This window comes from Cavia porcellus, unplaced genomic scaffold (genome assembly GCF_034190915.1).
Source record: "Cavia porcellus strain 051 isolate PalLab524CR breed Dunkin Hartley unplaced genomic scaffold, mCavPor4.1 scaffold_32, whole genome shotgun sequence".
NCBI classification, from domain to species: domain Eukaryota; kingdom Metazoa; phylum Chordata; class Mammalia; order Rodentia; family Caviidae; genus Cavia; species Cavia porcellus.
Genome location: NW_026947515.1, coordinates 35,611,124 through 35,633,483, shown reverse-complemented (window position 1 = coordinate 35,633,483; position 22,360 = coordinate 35,611,124). Strand labels below are relative to the sequence as shown.

The window sequence follows — 22,360 nt, the reverse complement described above, 5'->3', positions numbered from 1 at the left end:
TTGACTTTTCCTTGGTGTTTCTTGTTGCCTCCCCCCTTTTTTCTCTCATCTGTTTGTTTGCTTTGCTTAGTGGGTTCTTTGTTTTGGGGTTCATGAAGTTGTAGTTCTTGCTATCTATCTAGACTGCCCTTCAAAACATTTGGTAGTGCTGGTTAGGTGGTCATAAATTTCCTCGGGCATTCTTTGTCATGAAAGTATCTTGTTTCTCTACCAGTTTTGTAAGGTAGTTTTGTGGGGTTCATGAATTTGGTTGGAGGTTGTTTTCCTTTAGTGTTTGAAATACTTCACTCCTAGCTCTTCTTGACTTGAGGGTTTGTATTGAGAAGTCAGCTGTGATTCTGATGGGCTTTCCTTTGTAGGTGATTTGTTCCTTTTCCTTTAAGATTCTGTTCTTGTGTTGAATTTGTGGACTCTTGACTATGATATGCCTGGTTGTAGATTTTTTTGATCATAGCTAATTGGAATTCTATATGCCTCACGTATCTGCATGTCAAATTCTTTTTCTCTGTCAGGGAAGTTTTCTGCCATGATGTCTGTGAACAGTTTTTTATGTATTATTTGTGCTATCTGCTGCTTTTTCATCAACTGCAATCCATCTTATTCTTCTTTGTCTTACCTAGTAGCTGCTGGAATGAATTCTCATGGTCCCTTGCTATTTTTGAAGATCTTTCTTTTCTTTTCTTTTTCTTTTTTTTTTTAATCGGTACGGGGATCAAACTCACGACCATGTGCTTGCAAGGCAGATGCTTATGCTGCTGAGTTAAATCCCCAGCCCTACTAAAGATCTTTATTTTCATGATCATGCACCACAAACCTGTCTTCTGTGTCTGAGATTCTGTCCTCAGATTAGTGATTGTGCTGCAGGTAGTTTCAATGAAATTTTTATTGTCTTGGATATTTCTTGAATCTGTCTTACAGATTTGCATTTGCATTCTAGAAAGATTTGCATTCTTTCCTATGCTGAGTATTCATGGTTTCCATCGTTTTCTTAAGCTCCTTTTTTTTTTTAAATCTGTATCTGTTCTAGACACCATCTCTGCAATTATCTGAGAAATTATTTCTGAGTTGATTTATTCTAGTGCTTCATTCAGTTGCTTTGTTATTGCTATCGTAGAGAGGCCTGGTGGGTGGCTTTCAGATATTTCCACCTCATTGCCTCCTGGGTTTGCCTTTGGTTAACTGGATGTCTGAGATTGTGTCTCATTTAAATGTCTTCTTATTTTTTATTTTTTCAATTTGAATTTGTGGGCTCATGCTTGTAAATTACTTGTGGTGAGTTGCTTTCTTGCTAGTATTTAGGACCTTCGGAGATGACTACTTCTGTAAGATGTCTTCCAGATAGATACAGCTAGTTTTTGGGTTTTGAGACTGTTGTAGGATCTTAGACTTTCCATTTGTTGGGGATGAGAAGTTGCTGCCTGCTTGACTCAGCCACCGGTTCTTTGGCTCTGTGCCACAGTATCTTCCTGATCCTTAGTCACTCTTAGTCTTGGAATACCCGGAAGAACAGCTGGTTACAACAATTATGTCACTTTTGGCTAACGTGGTTCTGTTACTGGTAACAGTAGCATCAAGGACAGCTTAGAAAACGACAAACTGAGGTAACTATTAATTTGCCACCTTTAACTTTATGAACTAGTTTTGTGATTATATGATAAAATCTAAAAACAAGTCAGAAAATTACATGCAGTAAGTCAGTCCTTAATATGTCAGTTTTACCCTCCAGGGTTAAAAATTAGAAGGGATTAGAGAGAAATAGGAAGTAGAAGAGATTAGAAATAAGGCTGGAGACCAAAGGGAGGTCACACTAATTTTAGGAAACTGATACCAAAAGAAAGGAAGAAGAGATAAAAGGAAGGAAAGAAGAATAACCACAAAGAGGCTAGTCACCATGTTTCCAGTCATAAAAAACAGTATCAGACAATGAAGGAGAGAAAAGAAAAAACCAATATCACAAGAACAACAAAAAGCAGGTAAGAGAGAGAGAGAGAGAGAGATAGAGAGAGAATGATTGAATGAATCTGCTTCCAGGTTTGTCTTTTCTGTTTGGGGGACAGAGTCCAGATTTGTGTTGATTTACCCTAGAAAACCAGCAGTAGCTTTATGGCATGATTGTGGATAATCTCAGCGAGCCTGCACCTTTATTTCTCCCGAAGTTCAGTCTGTACTCTGGTCATGGGGACTGAGACCAGTCCCATCCAGCCTGCAACGGTCTTTACATCTTCCACGGTGGGCCAGCACCCAGCTGGGAGCCACTGGATGGCTGCTAGCCACTGTATGCTCAGCCAGTCCCTTTCCGAGATGACCCCGGCCAGTTGCTGTCTTGGGTGGAACAAATGAGTCCTTGGCACTCCCCCCAGCTAGTACAGCCTTCACATCCACTGCCCTCCTCCTCTACGGTGCGGGTGCGGCCAGCAGTCACTGTGTGTCTGCAGGCGTGACCCACTCCTCTCACACCGTGAGTCCTGACGCAGGGAGAATGCTGTGCCCCCTGCCTCCTCATTCTTCACTGAAGTTTCTCTGTTCACTCGCTCCGTGGTCTTTGGCTCTCAGTTCAGATCCTTCCTGGGTTCAGGGGACCCACTTCCCTCCTTGTTGTCTTCCTCACATTGCTGTATTCCAGCCTCTGGATGGTAACTTGAAGGCTGTTTCTGTGTTGTTTACTGTTCTGCCATCTTGGTATTCCCTCCAGTACAAGTATGAACCCACAGTTCATATGCACTAAATATGATGGTTATGACTCCTCTAATGGCGAAAACAACATTCAGTGGTAATTTTACAGAATCAGCTATCTGAAGCCCAGAGGGTTGGGGCCTGGGTAATTGCAGAAGCGGGTAAAGCAAGATAAAAAGTTTTTTGTTTGTTTTAAAATGTTTAAAGGCTTCTGTTGTGTGATGTGGGAAGGAGCATATAGGGAGGTGGCAAAGGATCCTGATGATGGTTCACTTATGTTACATGTTTAGATGGGCTTAACAGAGATAACTGGGCACAAAGTTTGTAGTGAGAAATGGTAATGGGAAAAGATACAAATGAAAAGGGTAGAACAATGAAAAGAAAAACTGAGAAAGCGTAAAAATTAGGAGAAAGAAGTTAGGCAAGAAGATGTGGATAAAAGTAGAAGGGACCTAGAGGGACCAGGGACAGTGTCCTTATCTTCTATAACCTATTTTGAAAGAAAAAGACGAGGGGCTGGGGATTTAGCTCAGTGGCAAAAGTGCCTGCCTGACACGTGCAAGGTCCTGAGCTAGGTCCCCAGTGTAAAAAAAAAACAAAAACAAGAGGGAGAGAAGTACACGTAAACAGGCATGCCCATAAAGAAAACAAAGGTAAATAGTAGAATAAAAATGGTGGGGGATGAACAGAGGAGGAAGAAAGCAAAAGAAAAGAAACCCTAAAATACTTGAGGAAGTTTTGTATTGTTTGGACACGTGGCTCTTTTCTTCAGGTTAGGATTAATGAGTAGAGCTCAAGCCCCAGGGCGTGTCTGTTTATGTTGGAAGTCTAAAGTGAAACTTTCCCTCCAGCGTGGTGCTGGGTGCAGACTTCTACATCAAGTAGGGACAGGGTGTCGTGTGAGCGAGCTTCCAGGCTTGTGTAGCTCAGGCTGCACCTGGCCTCTGATCTCCGTGCCAGGCCTGTGTTCTCCAGCCTGGCTCCATCTGCCTCTGTCTGCTGTGGCTGCCCTACCTGTTTGCTCTGGGGAGCGGGGCGTGGCTTGGAGCCAGGGGCTGTTCTGGGACCCAAGTTCAGTCACTCCACCTGCGGTTCTCTGCAGTGGTGTCCCTGCTAGCTTTTGTTCTGTGATTGTGACGTGGGGCGCTCACTGAGGCCGTTCACACCAGCTGTTGATGTGGAAGCCATTCTGGACTCATTGTTCCTTCTTGGTTCCTGTGTAAACCCTCTCACTTGGATGCATCCATGCTACTGTTTTCTATACTCTAAAGCTTTTGTCCTGAGAAGGCCGCTGCCACTCACTGCTCTGGCATCTGTCTTCTCCCATCCTAAACTGGGCATGTAAACTTCCTAAACAAAATTGGAGCTTTGTCAGTAAAGAAGGACAGGAGAAGAAACTTACCTAGCAACCAGAAGTGGTTGTCACATATTTAAGATTTGATTAAAAGATAAAACCCTTCTATAAAGGTTTTATAAAATTTGACTCAATTTAGAATCTTGGGTTACAGTTAAATATTTCAGAGATATATTCTTTTTTCTCTCACTGTCAGATAGTAGGGCAGGGTGACATGTATTTGTCTTACAGCCATAGTGTAGTATCTAAAAACAGATTTTGAAGTTGGCCTTAGGTTTGAGTTCAAGGTCTGTTTCTTTCTGATTATAAAATATCAGCCAGACTACTTAGCCTTTCCTAAGGTTTCTCACTGAAAATTAATATGTGGCACAGGCTTATTGTGAATATTAGAGATGGTGATTTAGTAAAGTCCTTATATGTTAAAGACTAAGTAGAAATGTTAGCTTTGTTTCTTTCTTTCTTTTTTTCTTAGTGAATTAAGTTTTCCAGAAATTAGGCATAAGTTCTTTGTATAACTTGAAAAATTTTAAGTGCCAGACATTTTTATTTCTTAATGCTTACACATAAAATACATGATGATGTTTTGTAGAAACAGTTCATGACTATGAACACCAGTTTCACCGCAGGCTGGAACAGGAGCGAACACAGTGGGCACAATATCGAGAATCTGCAGAAAGAGAAATAGCTGATTTGAGGCGAATGCTGTCTGAAGGCCAAGAAGAAGAAAATTTAGAAAACGAAATGAAAAAGGTATGAAGTATTGTATTTGTAGAAATATTTGAATATAAATGCAAAATGATTTAACAAATACTGGGATACAAGAAGGTATACTTTTATGTTTTCTGTTATAGAAATCGTTTGGATACAGAGTTAAATGCACCGCTAAATAATGTGAATGACCCTGGCTTAGATGATACCAACGTCTGTCTTCCTTATTTTCTTCAGAATTTTTTGTTTTTAAAAAATATTTTAATTTAATTTTACCATACATTATGTTTCTCTGATGTTAAGTATATTTTATTTTGAGGGCTTTTCTTTTAATGCGTGTTTGTAATAGAAAATAGCAATGTTTGTTTTGGGGAATTGGTGCATACATATAACATCTTGATCACTTTCACTGCCTTTACCGCTCCTTTTTTTTCTTCCTTCCTCCCCTAATTTTCTTCTCTATCTCCAAGACTGTTTTCTCATTTCATCCCTCCTTTATTTTATTTATTCATTTATATTTTAATTTTCTCAATTTAGAATGAGAGAAAACATGTGATATTTAGGTTTGTGAGTTTGACTTATTTTGTTTAGCATGGTAGTCTTGAGTTCTGTCCATTTTCTTGTAAACAGCAAGATACAATTTGTTATGGCTACATATTACTTCAATGTGTATATATATACCACATTTTATTTTTATATATAGTGTCTCATCATTTAACTAGTTTAAGTAGTTTCTCACCATTTAACTAGTTTAAGTAGTTTCCTTTTAATCCATGGTTTTGAGAATGGAACTTGGAAACCAGTGTGATAGTTTTAGGGGTAATTCTATGAGTGCTTCATGTAGCGAATAAAAAGTAAAATAATATTTAAAGAATTTTTACACACTTAGAAACCTTTTTATAGGAACATAATTATCCAACACTAGAAAACGTATTATTCTATTTTTAAAACATCACCACACCCATAGCCCCAGCACTTGAGAGGCTGAGGCAGGAGTTTGAGGCCAGTCTGGGCTAATAAATGAGTTCAAGGCCAGCCTGCGCTACATAGTAAAAACTTGTCTGAACCTACCTCCCTAAAAAAGCCCTTTCATTAAATTATGATATCATTAACTTAGTAAATAGGACTTAAAAATTATTCATTATGGGTATTTCCTTTAACATGTAAAATGTAAACACATAACATGTAAAATTTCCTATAACATGTAAAGTATTTTCTAACTCTTGCTCAATTAAAAAGTCACATTTGGGGATTTAGCAAGTGTGAGGTCATGAGTTCGATCCCCAGTACCAGAAAGCTAAAAAAATAAAAAACAAAACAAAAAAGTCACGTTTGTCATAATGAATGTATTTTTCTATTTCAAATTTTAAATGAAATATTTGGGAAAACTGATTATAACTTGGCATTCTAGTGATACATCATTGAAACACTGTATTGTTTCATTAGTGTGAGAAGCTAAAAGTAAAAACATATGTATATAAAAATTACTTAAGATAGTTATACTACTGATTTCTCTGGGTTGACTAAGGAGAAAAACTTGTGCTGGTATTGTTTGGAGAATTGAATACAGATGTGTTGTGCTCTGGGTGAATGATTTGGGGATGACAGTGTGCAGTGTATGTACCATTGTTGCCCCCTGGAAGAAATAAAAGAGAAAAAGAAAAGTTAAACTTAGTTCAGTTTTGAAATTAATAATATTGTGCCTAATATAGTTATTTGTAAATGGAAGGGCCAGAGTCTTTTTGAAAGGCAATGGTAAGAAAATAATTTACCAATCTTAGTATTTCCTTCTTTATACTTCTTTATACTTGTTATGCTACTTGTCTAAAATTACTAAAAATACATAGAAAATATAATCTACCTTGGAACGTGTATATATATTCAATGAAAACAGTTATCTTCGATTAAGATGTAGCAGATCCAAAATATAGGGCAAAGGTTTAGAATATGTAAAAACTTACAACCTCTGAACTTACAATCTCCACTGAAAATGTTTTTTCAACCATCAACTTCCCCCTTGTTTTACTAAAAGAATCTTCTAAATGATCTCCTTGATTTTAATAAACCACACCTGCTAAAATTCATTCTTTATGTAACAGAATAATACATTTTAAATGCTATGTATTCAAATGTGTCAAAAACTGGAGTGATACTGAATTGGCCTTAGAAAGTGTATTCAAATGCTCATCTGTTCGTGAGCTGTGGTGGCCATTTATTTAATCTTGTTCACTATTTTACTCATATTGACTTATGCTACTACAGTTACATTGCTTTCCATGGTATTTCTTATTCATGCCAGCCCTATTAATGATTGAGGTTCTGTACACCTTCATCTTGCAGCTAGGAATTTTAATCATATCAATGTATGGCCGTTCCTTTTCATCAGATTTCTCTGTTTAAATTTCTGTTTATCACAGCTGTCTTCTTTCATCATATAACCTAAAGCTAATATTAAATTTATTGTTGTTGATGCAAAAAAAAAAAAGAAAGAAAGAAAGAAAGGCAATGGATCAGTAAGTTACAACATTTAATTCCTTTTAACCATAGGCCCAAGAAGATGCTGAAAAACTTCGGTCTGTTGTGATGCCCATGGAGAAGGAAATTGCAGCTTTGAAAGATAAACTGACAGAAGCTGAAGACAAAATTAAAGAGTTGGAGGCTTCAAAGGTTATAAAACACTGTAATCTACCTGCTGTAATGCTGTGAACACAGTTAGAATCACTAAAGGGGTATAAATCTAGAGTGTACATTTTAAGAATCTTGCTTTGGTTTAGAATAAAACTACATTGAGTTGATTTACTCATGTGATATTTTAAATAAATAATCACGGTAATCATGCCTTACCACAGTGGCTACTTTGTTTCAAAGTAAGTGTTCATTTTCTTATCAAAATAAGACTTAATCCCATTAATTTTCTGACCCATGAAATAGTCTTCAAAATTAACTTTACTTTCCTATGCTAGCCTCACACTTGTCTTTTGGAGAAATAGCTATAGTGTGGCTGAATTTTTTGCCATGAAGATACAGTAAAGAAACACAGAGCCAGGGGTATATCTCAGTGGTACAGCACCTGCCCGACAAGTGCAAGGTCCTGAGTTCAGTTGCTGGTAGAAAAAAAAAGGTTCTATAATTTAATAAAGAAAGTAACCTGATGGCATTTGTTAGCTTTCCATTAGTGTGGAAAAATACCTGAGAAAATCAAGCTGAAAGGAGCAAAGGTTTATTTTGGCACACCACTGTAGAAGTTTAAGTCTTCGGTCACTTGGATCTGTTTCTTCTGGTCTCCTGATAAGACAGGCAGGGAGGAGCGATGCAGAGAAAGAGACACACAGAGAGAGAGAGAGAGAGAGAGAGAGAGAGAGAGAGAGAGAGACAGAGAGAGAGAGAGAGAGAGACAGAGACAGAGACAGAGACACACAGAGAGAGAGAGAGACAGAGAGAGACAGAAAGAGAAAGAGAAAGAGAGAGAATGAGAGTACTCCCAGTGGTCCATTAAATTAATAATGTGTGTGTGTGTGTGTGTGTGTGTGTGTGTGTGATAGTTATACTATTAATTTATCTTAGTTCATAAGTGCTAATATTTGGACAGTTAAGTGCAGATACCTTGCACTCTGAATAAAGATAACAATATGTAACATGTGAACCATTGTTACCCTTTTAATTTTTGTGTTTTGAAATTTTGGGGTTTTTTTTCCACTTGAAAATAGAAATCCTGGTAAATATAAACTGATGCATACTAAAATATTATTAGACAGATTTTTAAAAAAACATCTAACTTTATATTGCTTAAGAGACGTACCTGGAATAAAACTGCAAGGTGAGATTAAAGGAATAAAGATATACCATGTAAATTGTAACCAAAAGAAAGTGATAAAAGGGGCTAGAGATTTAGCTCAGCGGCGTAAGCGCCTGCCTTGCAAGCAGGCAGTCGTGAGTTTGATCCCTGGTACCAATAAAAATTAAAGAAAAAAAATAGTAAAAAAAAAAAAAGAAAGTGATAAAATAAGCATTGCATCAAACAGATTGGATAAGCAAAGAAGGAACTAACAGACATAAAGAGGGACCCTGTCTAATAAACAGTTCGCCAGGAAGATCATGAGTGTGAATGCGTCTTCTGTAGTTGTGTTTGTTTTTCTTCTGTCCTGGGAATCTGACCCAGGGTCTTTGTACTGAGTTAGTTACCTAGCCTTTTTTCACTGTTTTACATTTTGATGCAGGGTCTTACTGCTTTTCCCAGGCTAAGCTTGAACTTTAGATCCTCCTGCTTCAGCCTTCCAGAGTGCTGGGATTATGCGTGCAACACATTGCGTGGCTACTTTGTGTAATCCTGATATATGTGAATTAAAAAGTGATGATTATGTGGAGAAACTGATATTCTCAAATTACAGTAGGAGATTTGAACTGACCTTTGGACAAGGCAAGCAGAAAAACATAAGAGTTGTAGAAATTGTAAAAAATCAGGACAATAATTTAGATTTAATAGACACTAAGCCCTGTGCCCAAGAAAGACAGATGTGTTTTATCTAGTAGTACAGTGTAGTCATTAAAAACTCAGTGTTCAGTTGCCTGAATAATCTTGAGAAAATTACTCAGTCTTACTGTGCTTTTAGTTTTCTGATTCATAAAGTAGGGAAAATAAGGTTATCTGCTTCAAAGGTATTATAAAATGATTCTAATTAATATAAACAGGATGGTACATGGGGCAAAGCATTATTAGGTTTACATACATTCTATTTTTCATAATTTATCTTGACATACATCTTTTCGCAAGGTCACAGAGGAAGTGTCAACAAATCTGAAAGAACTGATGTTATATAAAGACCCTCTGGTCACAGGTTCCTCAATTATGTATAGTAAAATGACAGTTAAAAACATCCAGAAACGGGGGAAAAAGCAGCTCTTGGAAAAAGTAAACATAAAATATTTAATGATGTGAATATTTAACTTAAGAATCTAGTTGGTATAGTGATACACCCCTGTAATTGCAGTACTCAGGAGGCTTGCCATGAATTGAAGGCCAGCTTGATCTGTGTAGTGAGACCTTATCTCAAAACACAAAATAAAGAAGAATCTAGAGAAAAAAAATAATACTAAATTGAAAATAAATGGAAGAAAATAGGAGTAGAAATTAGTAGAAAAGCAGGAGAATAATTCAACATAAAAAAATACAATAGACACAGCTCCAATAAGATTAATCAAGAAGGTGGAAAAACGATTAATCATTAGAAATGAAACCAGAAAGGCCGGGGATTTAGCTCAACGGCATAAGCACCTGCCTGGCGAGTGTGAGGTCGTGAGTTTGATCCTGGTACTGCAAAAAAAAAGAAACCAGGCATAACAAATCAGTAGAGGTTTATAGTAGTAATAATATGACTAGTGTCTTAGTAGTAAATTTAAAAGAAAAATGAAAAAAATTGTATACAAGCTAGTTAGCCAAATTTATTTCAAAATAAAATAGGAGAGCCAAAGTAGTAATTGTTAAAGAAAATGATCTAAGAAACAGTCTTTTTTTCCCGACTCCTCTTTCCAAACATTACACTCAATTGGTTTTGCAGGCACATATTTCTAGACCTTCTGCAAAGAGATAATTGTTACATTTTTTATCAACCATCAGAATAGAAAAAGAGAATGTTCTTGATCTTATTTTTCTGAGATCAATAGATTGATAAAATGAACGAACACAAAGTAAGGTAGTATAAGAAAATCTGACTCAGAAATACCAGAGTGAAACATTGTAAATTTACATTTTAAAAAATTAACTTAAAAAAAAGGAAAATATGTTTCATTACTAAGTAGGATATATGTACAGGAAGTTAATGACATGCATTATCACTAGAAAACCTATGGTGATGTACAACATGAAGACTAGACTGTCTTAGATTCAGAAAGGCATTTGGTAAATGTAAGCACATTAACTTGATAAAGAGCTAAGCCTTAGACATCAGCAAATACAGCTAATGAACACTTAACCAATTACAATTAATGGTGAGAACATTTTATGCACATGCATGTTCAGTAATTTTGCTTGATTGCTTTTGTGATCCTGGACAGTTCAGCCAGACTACATAAAGAAGTAAGTCAAATAGGGAAGAAAGTGATAAAACTGGTGAGACTGTTTATTTAGAAAAGCCAGAAAATATACCACTAGACCTACTGAGGGGTAAGCAGATTGAAAGCTGTTCCAGTAAGAGCAACGCGTAAAAACAGATGTTTCGGGGCTGGGGATTTAGCTCAGTGGCATAAGCACCTGCCTTGCAAGCAGGCAGTCGTGAGTTCAATCCCCGGTACCGATAAAAAAGGAAAAAGACAAAAACAAAACAAAACAAAAAACAAAACAAAACAAAAAAAACAGATGTTTCTATACCTCACTAATATTCAGTTAAAGAGTACAATGGGAAGTCGATCCCTTTTATGGCAACAGAAATCTTTTTGCTTACCATGAATATATTTGAGCAAAAATGGAAGAGCTCTTTATAGATCATATAAGTAAAGACTTACATTCATGTATATATACTTTAGTCAAAAGGTATAACCGTCACTGTATCCCTCAAATTAGTCTGTAAATTCAGAACCCAGCAGGATTTAGTAAGGAGCTCATCAGTTAGGTCCTGAAATTTTACAGAGAAGCAGCAGATCAGAAACATACTTTGCAGAGTTTTGGTGAAAACAAGATAGACGTGCCCTACATATCAGATGTTAAGATTTACAATAAAGCCACTGTATGTAAGACAGTTCGTTATTGGGTAAACAAATAGACCAACAAAGCAAAATAGCACATTCCAAAGATAGACCCATATGTGTACAGAAATTTGACATATGAAAGAGAACATTAAAATCAGTGAAGGGAAAATGGTTTGCTAAAATATGCTTTTTAAACAACTAGTTTTTGAATTAAATTCCACGAAAAAATAATCTTTAAAATTTTCAAGTGTTAAAAAAGAGAATTTGAGCTGGGCATGGTAGCATATTCCTGTAATTGCAACACTCCAAAGGCTGTGACAGGAAGATTACTGTGAGTTTGGGACAGCATAGGTAGTTGAGACTCTCTCTCAAAAAAACTAAACAAGATTAGCTCAGCGGCAATAAGCGCCTGCCTTGCAAGCAGGCAGTCATGAGTTCGATCCCTGGTACGGATTAAAAAGAAAAAGACAAAAAAAAAAAAAAAAAAAAAACTAAACAAGAAATGCGAGTGGGAAGAACATATTGTTTAGGTTGAAAAGATTTCTTAAATAAGACAAAAATATCGACTATAGAAAAAACATTGACAAATTTGCCTGTGTTAGAATATAAATGCCTTTGTTAAAAGATAACTACCAAGAGAACAAAAAAGAAACTAGAGACTGTGAGATTATCTGTAACTGATATATGTGACAAAAAATTGATACCCAGAATTAGCAGACATTACCATTCTGTAAGTAACAAAGAACAAAGTAAAAAAATCAAAATATATGAATGAGTGATCACAGAAGAGGAAACCAGATAGTCAAGGAATGTAAACAGATATTTAATGATAGTAGATATCAGAGAAATGTAGGTGAAATTTGGGTATTTTACCCTAACCAGGTTGTTTTAATAGAATGAATCTGATCCATTCACTCTCTTGAGTATATGAGATGATTTCAGCTGCTGCTATCACCTTGGAGAACCTAGGTAACTATTTGGGAGAATGGAGGTCTTGTGACTTCCTTTCATGTTTTCCCCCTTTCTAATAATGTGTAAGTTTTTCTGGATAAGTGATTTTCAGTGGTTACTTGGATTTTTGGAGGATTTTTTCCGGTGTCTTTATACTAGATCTTAGCCAGAAGGCCAAGAAGTGATGTCTAAATACTGTATTTTTAATTTGGATTCTTAGGGGATGTGGAATTTAAGGAAATAGGAAGACTTTCATCCATGAAAATGACTTTGATTATGAAATTAGTTGTAGCCATTTGGAAAAATTGAAAGTTAATGGTTAGAATTTAGAGTGAACTATTTACACAACAAGGTAAAACAAGTGACCTTATTGTACTAGGCTTTCTGCATTTTATTTTGGTTATAAGTATTTCAAATATTAGACTATTGTTAATATTCTGAATATTATTGTTAATTGTTCAGAGATGAAGAATTTTATTTGGGGCTAGGGATTTAGCTCAGCGGCATAAGCGCCTGCCTTGCAAGCCTGTGGTCGTGAGTTCGATCCCTGGTACTGGTAAAAATACAAAAAAAAAAAAAAAAAGAATTTTATTTGTTTGTTTACTTAAGTTTGGTTTTTAGAGACAGAGTCTTGCTATGTAATTTAGGCTGGCCTTGGACTCACCATGCAGCCCAGGCTGCCTCAAACTCATGACAGTCATCCTGCCTCAGGCCCCTGAGTGCTGAGATTACAGGTGTGAGCCAGTATGCCTATCAAAGGATTTATGAAAAGACATGATTTTTAAAAAGTATTCTGAGGGCCAGGGAGTTAGCTCAGTGGTGTAAGTACCTGCCTGGCAAACACGAGATTGTGAGTTCGATTTGGAAAAAAAAAAAAAAAAAGTATTCTGTACTAGGGATTTCCCATTATGCCTTCTCTCCATTTCCATGAATATATGTGTCAGTGAAAAGTTTCTCCTTTTTCATAAATTTAAGGCATTTAGAATTACCTTGCCAGAAATCAAAGAAAATTAAAGTTAGAAGGACACAGTACACTTTTTATCCTTAGAAATTACTATTTAACAAAAAGTAAAGCATGTGTTATATTATTGAGTATAGGAATAAACAGATACATGCATACATTGCTCTGTAGCTATGAATTAGGACTACATTTTTGGGAAACAAGGTACAAACATCTCAGTTACACATTTACTCAGATGATGGTGTTATTGAGAATGTTGTGGTTTCCTGTAATATGTATTTGCATTATGATTAAAATTACATATTTTTATAAATATAAATTTATGTAAAAGTAAATGGACAGTTTTAAAGAACTTAATGTTTGTTTTAATGTTATATTTAGAAAAGAAACTTGTAAATTTCAGTTTGATATTGCCTCTTTTTTCAGGTTAAAGAACTGAATCATTATCTGGAAGCTGAGAAATCTTGTAGGACTGATCTTGAGATGTATGTTGCTGTTCTGAATACTCAGAAATCTGTTCTTCAGGAAGATGCTGAAAAACTTCGTAAAGAATTGCATGAAGGTAAGTAAATGTTGTAAATATTTTTAATTCAGCCTCTGATAAAAGTATGTAAGTAAAATACAATTTATATTAACAAAATTCTAAAACACCAATGCACCATGTTGGTGATTGAATTTAAGCTTTGTGATCTCTTTGATGTTCTCATGAAAGACTGAAAGTCTGAGGACTTGTAAGGAGGCTTGGATTCTTAATGGCTTCTTTTTCTTCCATAGTAGTGTCACAGTAATAATGTCACAAGGCCTTAGCTTTGAGCAGAAGGATAACAAGCCTGAAAGCTTCTGTTTAACTGTTTTTGCCAGCACACCTATTTTGGTGGGAGTGGATTAGCAAAAGTGAGAATTGTATGGAAAGTTTGGACAGTGTCTTCTGGAAGCCTTATTTAACAGTTCTGTTTTTTATCAAAGTTCTTGTACCAGAGTGATACACAAATTAACTCTCTCTTTTCCAAAATGGATATCAAGAATTTTAAAAACCCTCAAATGTATAGTTATTATTCATAAATGTGCTATTTTAAGTTAGCAAAGTCTAAGAGCCTGGTGTGGTGGTGCACACCTGTAATCCTGACACTCAGGAGGTAGAAGCAGGAGGATCACTGCAAGTTCAAGGCCAGCCTAGGCTACAGAGTGAGTTTAAGGCCAGTTTGAATTACATAGTGAGACCCTATCTCAGAAAACCAAACCAAGCAAATAAATATAAATAGCAAAGTCTAGCAACAAGTTTAATAACTAGTAATTTTGTAGTAAGGATGAGCATAAATTATATATTAAGACAGCTGTAGTAACAAACATTTCTATTAGTGATCAAATCATACATATTGTTAATTCTACTGTGGTTTGTTGTCTACATTTTACATTTAAGGAAATGAGTTTCAATTAGAGGTAGTGAAAATAAAGGTCTCACTTTTTAATCCAAGTTATGGACCCCTTCAAGTATTACATTGTTGTGGGTTGTACTGTGCTGGAATGTACTTCAGTGTACAGGATTTGGACTGGTGATAGAGCCCTCCAGTGAATATTTTCATCAAATGCTGTGGAAAATAGAGCAAAAAAATAATTTAGGTTTACATATGAGTTTGTTTTTCCAAATAGTGAAATGCCAAAATGATATCAGTCTACAGAATTACTCCAGAAAATGTTGTGAAGATTACCTAACATATTGAGTAGGTTTTGGCCTTCAGAAAACAGTTTTCAGATGTGCTGTTGTAGTCAATAACACTACAGTCAGGGAACATCCAGAAGAAAGAATTTCTGATTAAATTTTGCATTCCAGCCCTTCCAGGGATAATGTAAGTCATAGCGACTAACAAAGCTTCCTAATAATCCAAAAAAAGTATCTGAGAAAGTTAGTAACAGTGAGGAAGGAAATGGAGTATTTTCTGTACTAAAACACACCAAAAGCTAGGTGTTGTCTTTAAATGAGAGAACAAATAGAAATGAAACAACCGTGTAATTTACAACCTAAATTGGTAGAACTAGAGATGTAGTCAGATGAGGGCCGTGCGGGGAAGTGTGTCAGGATACAGGAGTTCACCAGAGAGGGCCCAGCTTTTTCCATGGTTGGATTCAATTCAGCACACGCTCAGTGAGTGGACAGCTGGGTTTGTCCTAGGAACAGCTGGGTTTCTTAAAAAAGGTTATTCTTAAGTGGATTCGGGAGAGAAAAAAGGTTATTCTTTTGTTTGTTTGGTTTGTTTTTTGAGATAAAGTCTCCTTGTGTTGCTGAGGCTAGTCTTGAACTACTGAGCTCAAGCAGTCCTCCTGCCTCAGCCTTCGGAGTAGCAGAGACTACAGGGGTGTGCCACTGTACCTGGCTGGAAATAATTACTCTTAAGTGGAGTTTATTTTGTTTTGTTTTTATTTTGGTTGTCATTTTTCTTGTATTAAATGTAGTTTGAAAGATGAATAGGTACTTGTCAACCCAAGAAGAGCATGGCAGGCAGTGCTGTTTGCATATAGTACAGCTAACTGAAGAGGTGCAAGAGGAGCGGCTTAGTACAGCCAGGATGCAGCAGATGTGGGCAAGTGCATATTAGAGTAGTGGACGTGAGGCAGAGCACCAAGGTCTTCTACCACGGATACTGAGTTTTATCCAGTGGGCAGTAAGGAATGAAGGCATGTTTTTTAGAAATGACTTTTATTTAGATATAATTCATACTCATCCTTTTAAAGTGTACAATTTAATGTTTTGTTTTGTTTTTTTAATCGGTACCGGGGATTGAACTCAAGACCACCTGCTTGCAAGGCAGGTGCTTATGCCGCTGAGCTAAATCCTCAGCCCTAATTTAATGTTTTTTAAACATATTCACAAAATTGTGTACTGTCAACCAGTATCAAACTTCAAAACATTTTCATTGCCTCAAAAAGAAAATTTTATACTCTTTATTTTCACTCCCTCTCTGTCTCTCCTTGTTCATGCTCCTAGCAGTCATGAATCTACTTCCTGTTTCTGTGGATTTATCTATTTTGCACTTCCATATCAATTTGATTTTACAATATGTGCCCCTTAATATCTAACATCTTTCACGGGTTTTAAACTGGAGAGCAATAATACTAATTTTGTATTTTAGAAAGTTCAATTTAATACCAGTGCAGAGGATAGAAAAAAGAGGGCAATACCAAGGACAAGAAGAGGAGAAAGAATGTCGTAGTTGACTTAAACCATAAGTGATGGTCTAAAGCAGAAGCCAGATGACAGATGTGTCATACTGTAAAAGAGGCAGAGCTAGCAGGTCTCTGTTTGCTGCATGTGTTGGGGTAAGGAGAAGTCAGAAGTGTGGTTGTCTCAGGTTTCTGACTTGGGTAGCTAGGCAGACGTCTACGTATAAAATGGCTGAGCTGGTGGCATCAACCATGGATGCATTTTACAAAGATTCTTTGTCATATGCTGAGAAATCAAAACTAAATGGGCCCAAGAAAGATTCCTGCACGACAGATTTATCAACATGTGCTAAACACAACTAAAAGTGTTTATTACACTTTGACTTCTTTAGAGCCATTATTTGCTACAGTGTTTCCTGCATACCTGTTCATTTGAATTGAACTGTGAGAAGTAGCTTTTTGTCACATAAATTTGGAAAATGCTATGTTATATATCATTTTTGAAAAAAAAACAGATACAATTAAGACCCAGAGGTCTTACAGTAAAGAAATACTAGAGAATTTATTTAACCTAAACATGATTCCAGACATAATTAAGGGTTAGGAGTACAGATCGGGAGACTCTGCATTAGAAAGATGGTTTGGCAATAGCTGCGCTGCTCAGCTAGAGATTTCTCTGTGGTGCTGTCCAAGGGCAGAGTTCCCAGACAGGATGCACGACTGGCTGGACCTGGTCCAGTAACTCTCTGGTAAAGAAATTTCCTTCGGGGAGGGAGAACATGGTGGACAGATAGCAGCAGCTACAGAGGCTCTCTGAAAGACCCAGCTTAGAATTCAGGAATGGTATGGAGTAAGGAATCATAAGCAAGAGGAGATATGCCCTGCTGACCCAAGAATGAACTGGGCTGAGAGAAACCAACTGGGAATGCAATCCTGGTGCTATAACAGGAACAGAAAAGCCTCAGTGTGGAAGCTGGAGCCCGTGCCACTGAGAGCCACGATTTGGGTTTCCCGCCGCCACTGCTGTGTCTACATTGGCTTGGCAGGGACAGAGACACCGAAAGCTCTGAGAACGGGAATCGGTGAACGGAGTTGAAAGCAGGATGGGCGGGGAGCTGTGCATTGACCTGCAGTGAGTGAGAGAAACTGGGACTCTTCCACGGTCTAGGAGACTCCAACAGAAGACATTCTGGGACCGGGCAGACTTGCGGGAACAGGGCACTGCAGTGACTTCAGTCACCGTATTCCCCTCTCAAGCGGGATTAGTGAGCAGTGCCTAGCCTACGTGATGCTGCTGGCTGAGACCCAGTAGGCTAGCACAACCCAGATCCCAACACCTGAAGGTGACCTGGAGGGGCGGGCCCCGCATAGGCGGCCTGATCTGCAACTTCCTGGTGTGCTATGGTGGGTGGGAACACCGAGCCGGCACAATTCAGTCAGACTGTGGCTGACAGGGAAGGAAGCTGGGCCTCCTATATATGCTTGCATATATAAGGAACAAAGAATATGGGAAGAGGCAGCAACAAGAAAGGGTCCTCGGCCCCCAATCCTGAGAAAGAGGCAATAGCAGACACAGCACCAATAGATACAAAGTGCTATCTCCAGAGCCTCATAGACAAGTTCAGGAATAAAGTTATTAATGACCTGAAGCTAGATATAAGCAGAATAGTTAGAGAAATGCTAAGCACCACCCAAGGAAAAACAGATGGTGGAATGGAAGAACAGAAAAAGAGGGGAGAATTGTTTAATGGAGAAAACAGAGAAAGCATAGAATACGCGAAGCAGGTTCAAAGAGATTACCAGGAAACTAAAAACTCTATCGAAAACTGGCATAACAGCTTGAAAGAAACTAAGGACAGATTATCTGAACTGGAGGGCAGATTTGTAATATGGGAGCATGAAATGAAAAACTTCTTAAAAATAACAAGGAAACAAACAGCAATAATACAAAGGCTAGAAGATGATAAGAGGATCTATAACTTAAGAATTAAGAACATAAAAGAAGTAGGGACACAAACAAATGAACTACAAAAGCTACTCACAGAAATAATCCAGGAGAATTTTCCTAATTTAGCAAAAGGTAAAGATACTCAGTTGTATGAAGCATACAGGACCCCAGCTACCTACAACCCAAACAGAGCAACACCCAGGCATATAATAATTAAAATTCCAGAAATCCAATACAAGAACAGAATATTAAAAGCCGTCAGAGACAAGAAACAGATCACTTACAAGGGAACACCCATCAGACTTCTCGGCACAAACCATCAAATCACGAAGAGCGTGAGGGGAAATAATTCAAGCTTTGAAAGATAATAATCTCCAGCCAAGATTGATATATCCTGCACAACTATCCCTAGAAATTGATGGAAAAACAAGGTGCTTCCAGGATAAAGAGGAACTAGGGGAATTTGCAACCACCAATTCAACTCTACAGAGAATACTGCAGGATATTCTAAAAAAGAAAAATACGAAGAATCGAGAAATAGTGGCAGAGAGGCCACAATGAATGGAGTAGAGAACAAAATGAAGAAAACAAACTGACAACTAATGACAGAAAAAGAGCTCAACAGAAATGAGGCAGAGAAGATTGGATGATAGGAACAGCTATTTTGGAGAAAATGATGTCTTAATAGGTAATACTGATTTAGTATCATCTTGTTTTGAAGTCTCATCAAGCTTTTGTTCTTCTGTCTCCATTGGTCTAAACAGGTTGTATCTTATTGGATTTTATTATATATGATAGTATAAGCAAAAACTTTTATAGACAAGGAGATTATACAGAAACCATTGTTCATTTTCTGTTAGTTGATTCTAAATACCCTGTAATTCCATCAGTCTCTTAAATGGTTTTACATTGTTTTGATATATTTGATGCTACAGTATACAAAGTTATACTCAAAGAGTTCAAGGAAAGAGACAATATGGTAACTACTTTTATGTCGGGATTATCTTGTGGTGAAACACTATTTTGCTTAAATGGTTACGTTTTGATCTGTGCTGTTTTGCTGTTATGCCCTCTTTTATCTGAATCTCCATTTTATTATTTACTTTTTTATTTTTATCCCTTTAATTAAGGGAAAAATAAATTTAAAATAGCAGGATATATTATAGTAACCCACTTTGACTTTCCATTATCTTGATTTAAAGTCCTGTATTGCTCTCACCATCTTGTTTTGACTGATGTTCCTCTATTCTGTTTTGCTTGATAGTACCATGTTTGAAAGTTTAGGCAACAGCTGTGAAGATAGTGGGATTCATTATGACGCCCATTCTGGTTGACTATTATCTACTTTTGAAGACCTGTAATGTCTCCAATGTTTTGGTTTTGTTGGTTTTGTTCAATTTTATTATAACTGATGATATAGGCAGTTCTATTAGAGATAGCGGGAGGCATTATGGTAACCATTGTTGATCACCTTGTATTATGCTTTTACATTATCTGTTATGTCCACCCTTTTGATTTGATTGACTCTGTTCTGTTATGTCACTTTTGGTTCTACTCCCTTCCAAAAAAGTAATAAGAACTGTGGGAGCAACAAAACCCAAAATGTGTAATTGTCATTATACAAAAGAGAGGAAAAGAAAGTGCTCTAAACAATATAACTGCATGTATATTTAAATGTATAAGATAGATAATGATATTACTGAGTTGTTGGATCATTGAACAGAACTGTTCGCAGTCTCACTGTTGGAATGTCTACTTTATAAGCTTTAATTTTGTAACTTGAACAATTATTTCTAAGATGACAATATGTAATCCATTAACTAGTGATTTTCTACTGTTTATTTTTTTCTGTAAATCTGTATAATGTGTACCCTTTCTTTGCTTTTTTTTCTTTTTCTCCTTAAATAAAATTAAAAAAAAAAAAGAAATTTCCTTCTATTAAAACTCAGTGTTTTTATTGGGGGCTTTCTAAACAGTTTGCCATCTGTTGGAGCAAGAGCGACAGCAACACAACCAGTTGAAACACACATGGCAGAAGGCCAATGACCAGTTTCTGGAGTCCCAGCGTTTGCTGATGAGAGACATGCAGCGAATGGAGGTCGTGCTGACTTCAGAACAGCTCCGACAAGTTGAAGAACTGAAGAAGAAAGATCAGGTGAGTAGTGGTGCTGTAGGACTTGTTCATATGGTTGACAGTAGCACACACACACCTCATTACGTTATAAGGGGCAGAGATCAACTTAAACTGGTGATACTTGATGCTTTATTGCTTAGTATGCTGGGGGTCAAACCCAGGGTCTTATACATTCTAGGCAAGTGCTGTGCCTCTGAACTACATCACTGGTCCCTGAAGGTTTTTTTTTTTAGTATTATTTTTAAAAACATAAAAGTGACATATTTTGTTTCTCAACTTTATAAAAACCTTTATCGAGGTGGAAAACCCCCCTTTTTTTTTCCCTGTGACCACCTTTAGCTGCATTTTTTTTTTCCTGTGACCACCTTTAGCTGCAAAGGTCGAAAAACTTTTATAATGACCTTCTTCAGAAACTGCAAAATGAACAGTGTATATTTTTGAGAAACTCTCTTTAGTGCTGTCTAGTTCTCCTAGGGTTCTTGAATTGTGTTTATCTAGGCCAAGTTTTTGGTGACATTGCTCCAAAAGCCTGACTAGAAGGTGACAGAATACGGATGGAGGGGCTGAGTGATGTGAAGGCAGATGCCCAGAATGCTGCATGGCCAATATCCTGTTTATCTTTTTAAAAATTAAAATTGCACAATCAACACAAAAATGTATTGTCACGTTAAATGTTGCTTATTTTAAATACAAAGTGAAACAATAAATTAAGTATGAAGTGATTGAATGAAAACTTCCCTTTGGCATCTCCCACATTTCTTTCCCAGAAATAGCTGCATTTCCTAGAGTTTTCCAGCCTAGTTCCACATGTTTGTAGCATACATTTAGAGTACCCGCTTTGCCATCATACATTATACATCAAACCATAAATACTGACACTGTAATTTATGTGTGTAATACTCTGGGTCTATTTTCATATCAGAGTTCTCTCATTCTTGTTATTTGGTAGCATGAATGTATTAGAGCCCATTTCATCTTCCTCCTTATGTGGGCAGCTAGATGTCTTCTCCCTTCTTCTGTCATCTAAAAAAATGTTGCAGCTAATATCTTTTCCATATTACACATGTGTGCCAGTATATCCTTAGACTAGCTACATAAAGGTGTTCATTGCTTTTCCAAGTTTTAAAAATATTTTAAATTGCCTTATTGTCTTAGATTAGATTTTACTGTACAGAATTTTTTGTTTTTGAAGCCAAGTGTGGTGGTGCATTCCTGTAATCCCAACTCTTGGGAGACTGAAACAGGATTACCATGAGTTTGAGGCCAGCCTGAGCTATGTAGTGAGTTCAGGAACAGCCTGAACTACATAGCCTGACCCTATCTTTTTAAAAAAATAATTTTTTTTGTCTCTTAATTCAGGCTCATTCATATTGTGGGTAGGTATAGTCAACCTAAGGATTTAGATTCTACAGTACAGATCTTGCATCATTGTTTTTTTGCTGCTCCTTTAAAACAGTCTAAGCCTTACTAGACTTGTTAAGAGATTTATTAGCATTTACTATGTGCTTTCTAGTAGTGTGTTAAGGTTTTGTGTATAAAGCTTTATCTACATCAATTCTCAGAAGAACAGCAAAATGCCATGTGAAATAGGCACTAGGGAATTATTCCTTTGTTACAGACTGGGAAACAGGCTGTGAAGAGCAATGATAGTTCTGAGATTTGAGCCAGTCTCTGATTTCAGAGGCCAAGCATGTAATCACTGTCCCCTCCTCCATATCCCTGACTTTGACGGATCTGTGCACGGTTGAGTATTGGCCCACAAGCCTGCTCTTCTAGGCTTCTGTCTTTTGT

The 22,360-nt window shown here is 36.9% G+C and overlaps 1 protein-coding gene across 3 annotated transcripts in view; it reads left to right on the top strand.

The window, feature by feature from the left end:
- The window catches only part of Rabep1 (rabaptin, RAB GTPase binding effector protein 1), a 140,667-nt gene that overhangs the window by 84,704 nt on the left and 33,603 nt on the right, over positions 1–22,360 (top strand). For all 3 annotated transcript variants that reach the window (XM_063242162.1, XM_063242161.1, XM_063242163.1), the window contains exons 4-7: positions 4,617–4,777; positions 7,283–7,402; positions 13,755–13,890; positions 20,412–20,590. In XM_063242162.1, the coding sequence (XP_063098232.1) occupies positions 4,617–4,777; positions 7,283–7,402; positions 13,755–13,890; positions 20,412–20,590 (596 nt within the window). The remainder of the gene's footprint in view (positions 1–4,616; positions 4,778–7,282; positions 7,403–13,754; positions 13,891–20,411; positions 20,591–22,360) is intronic.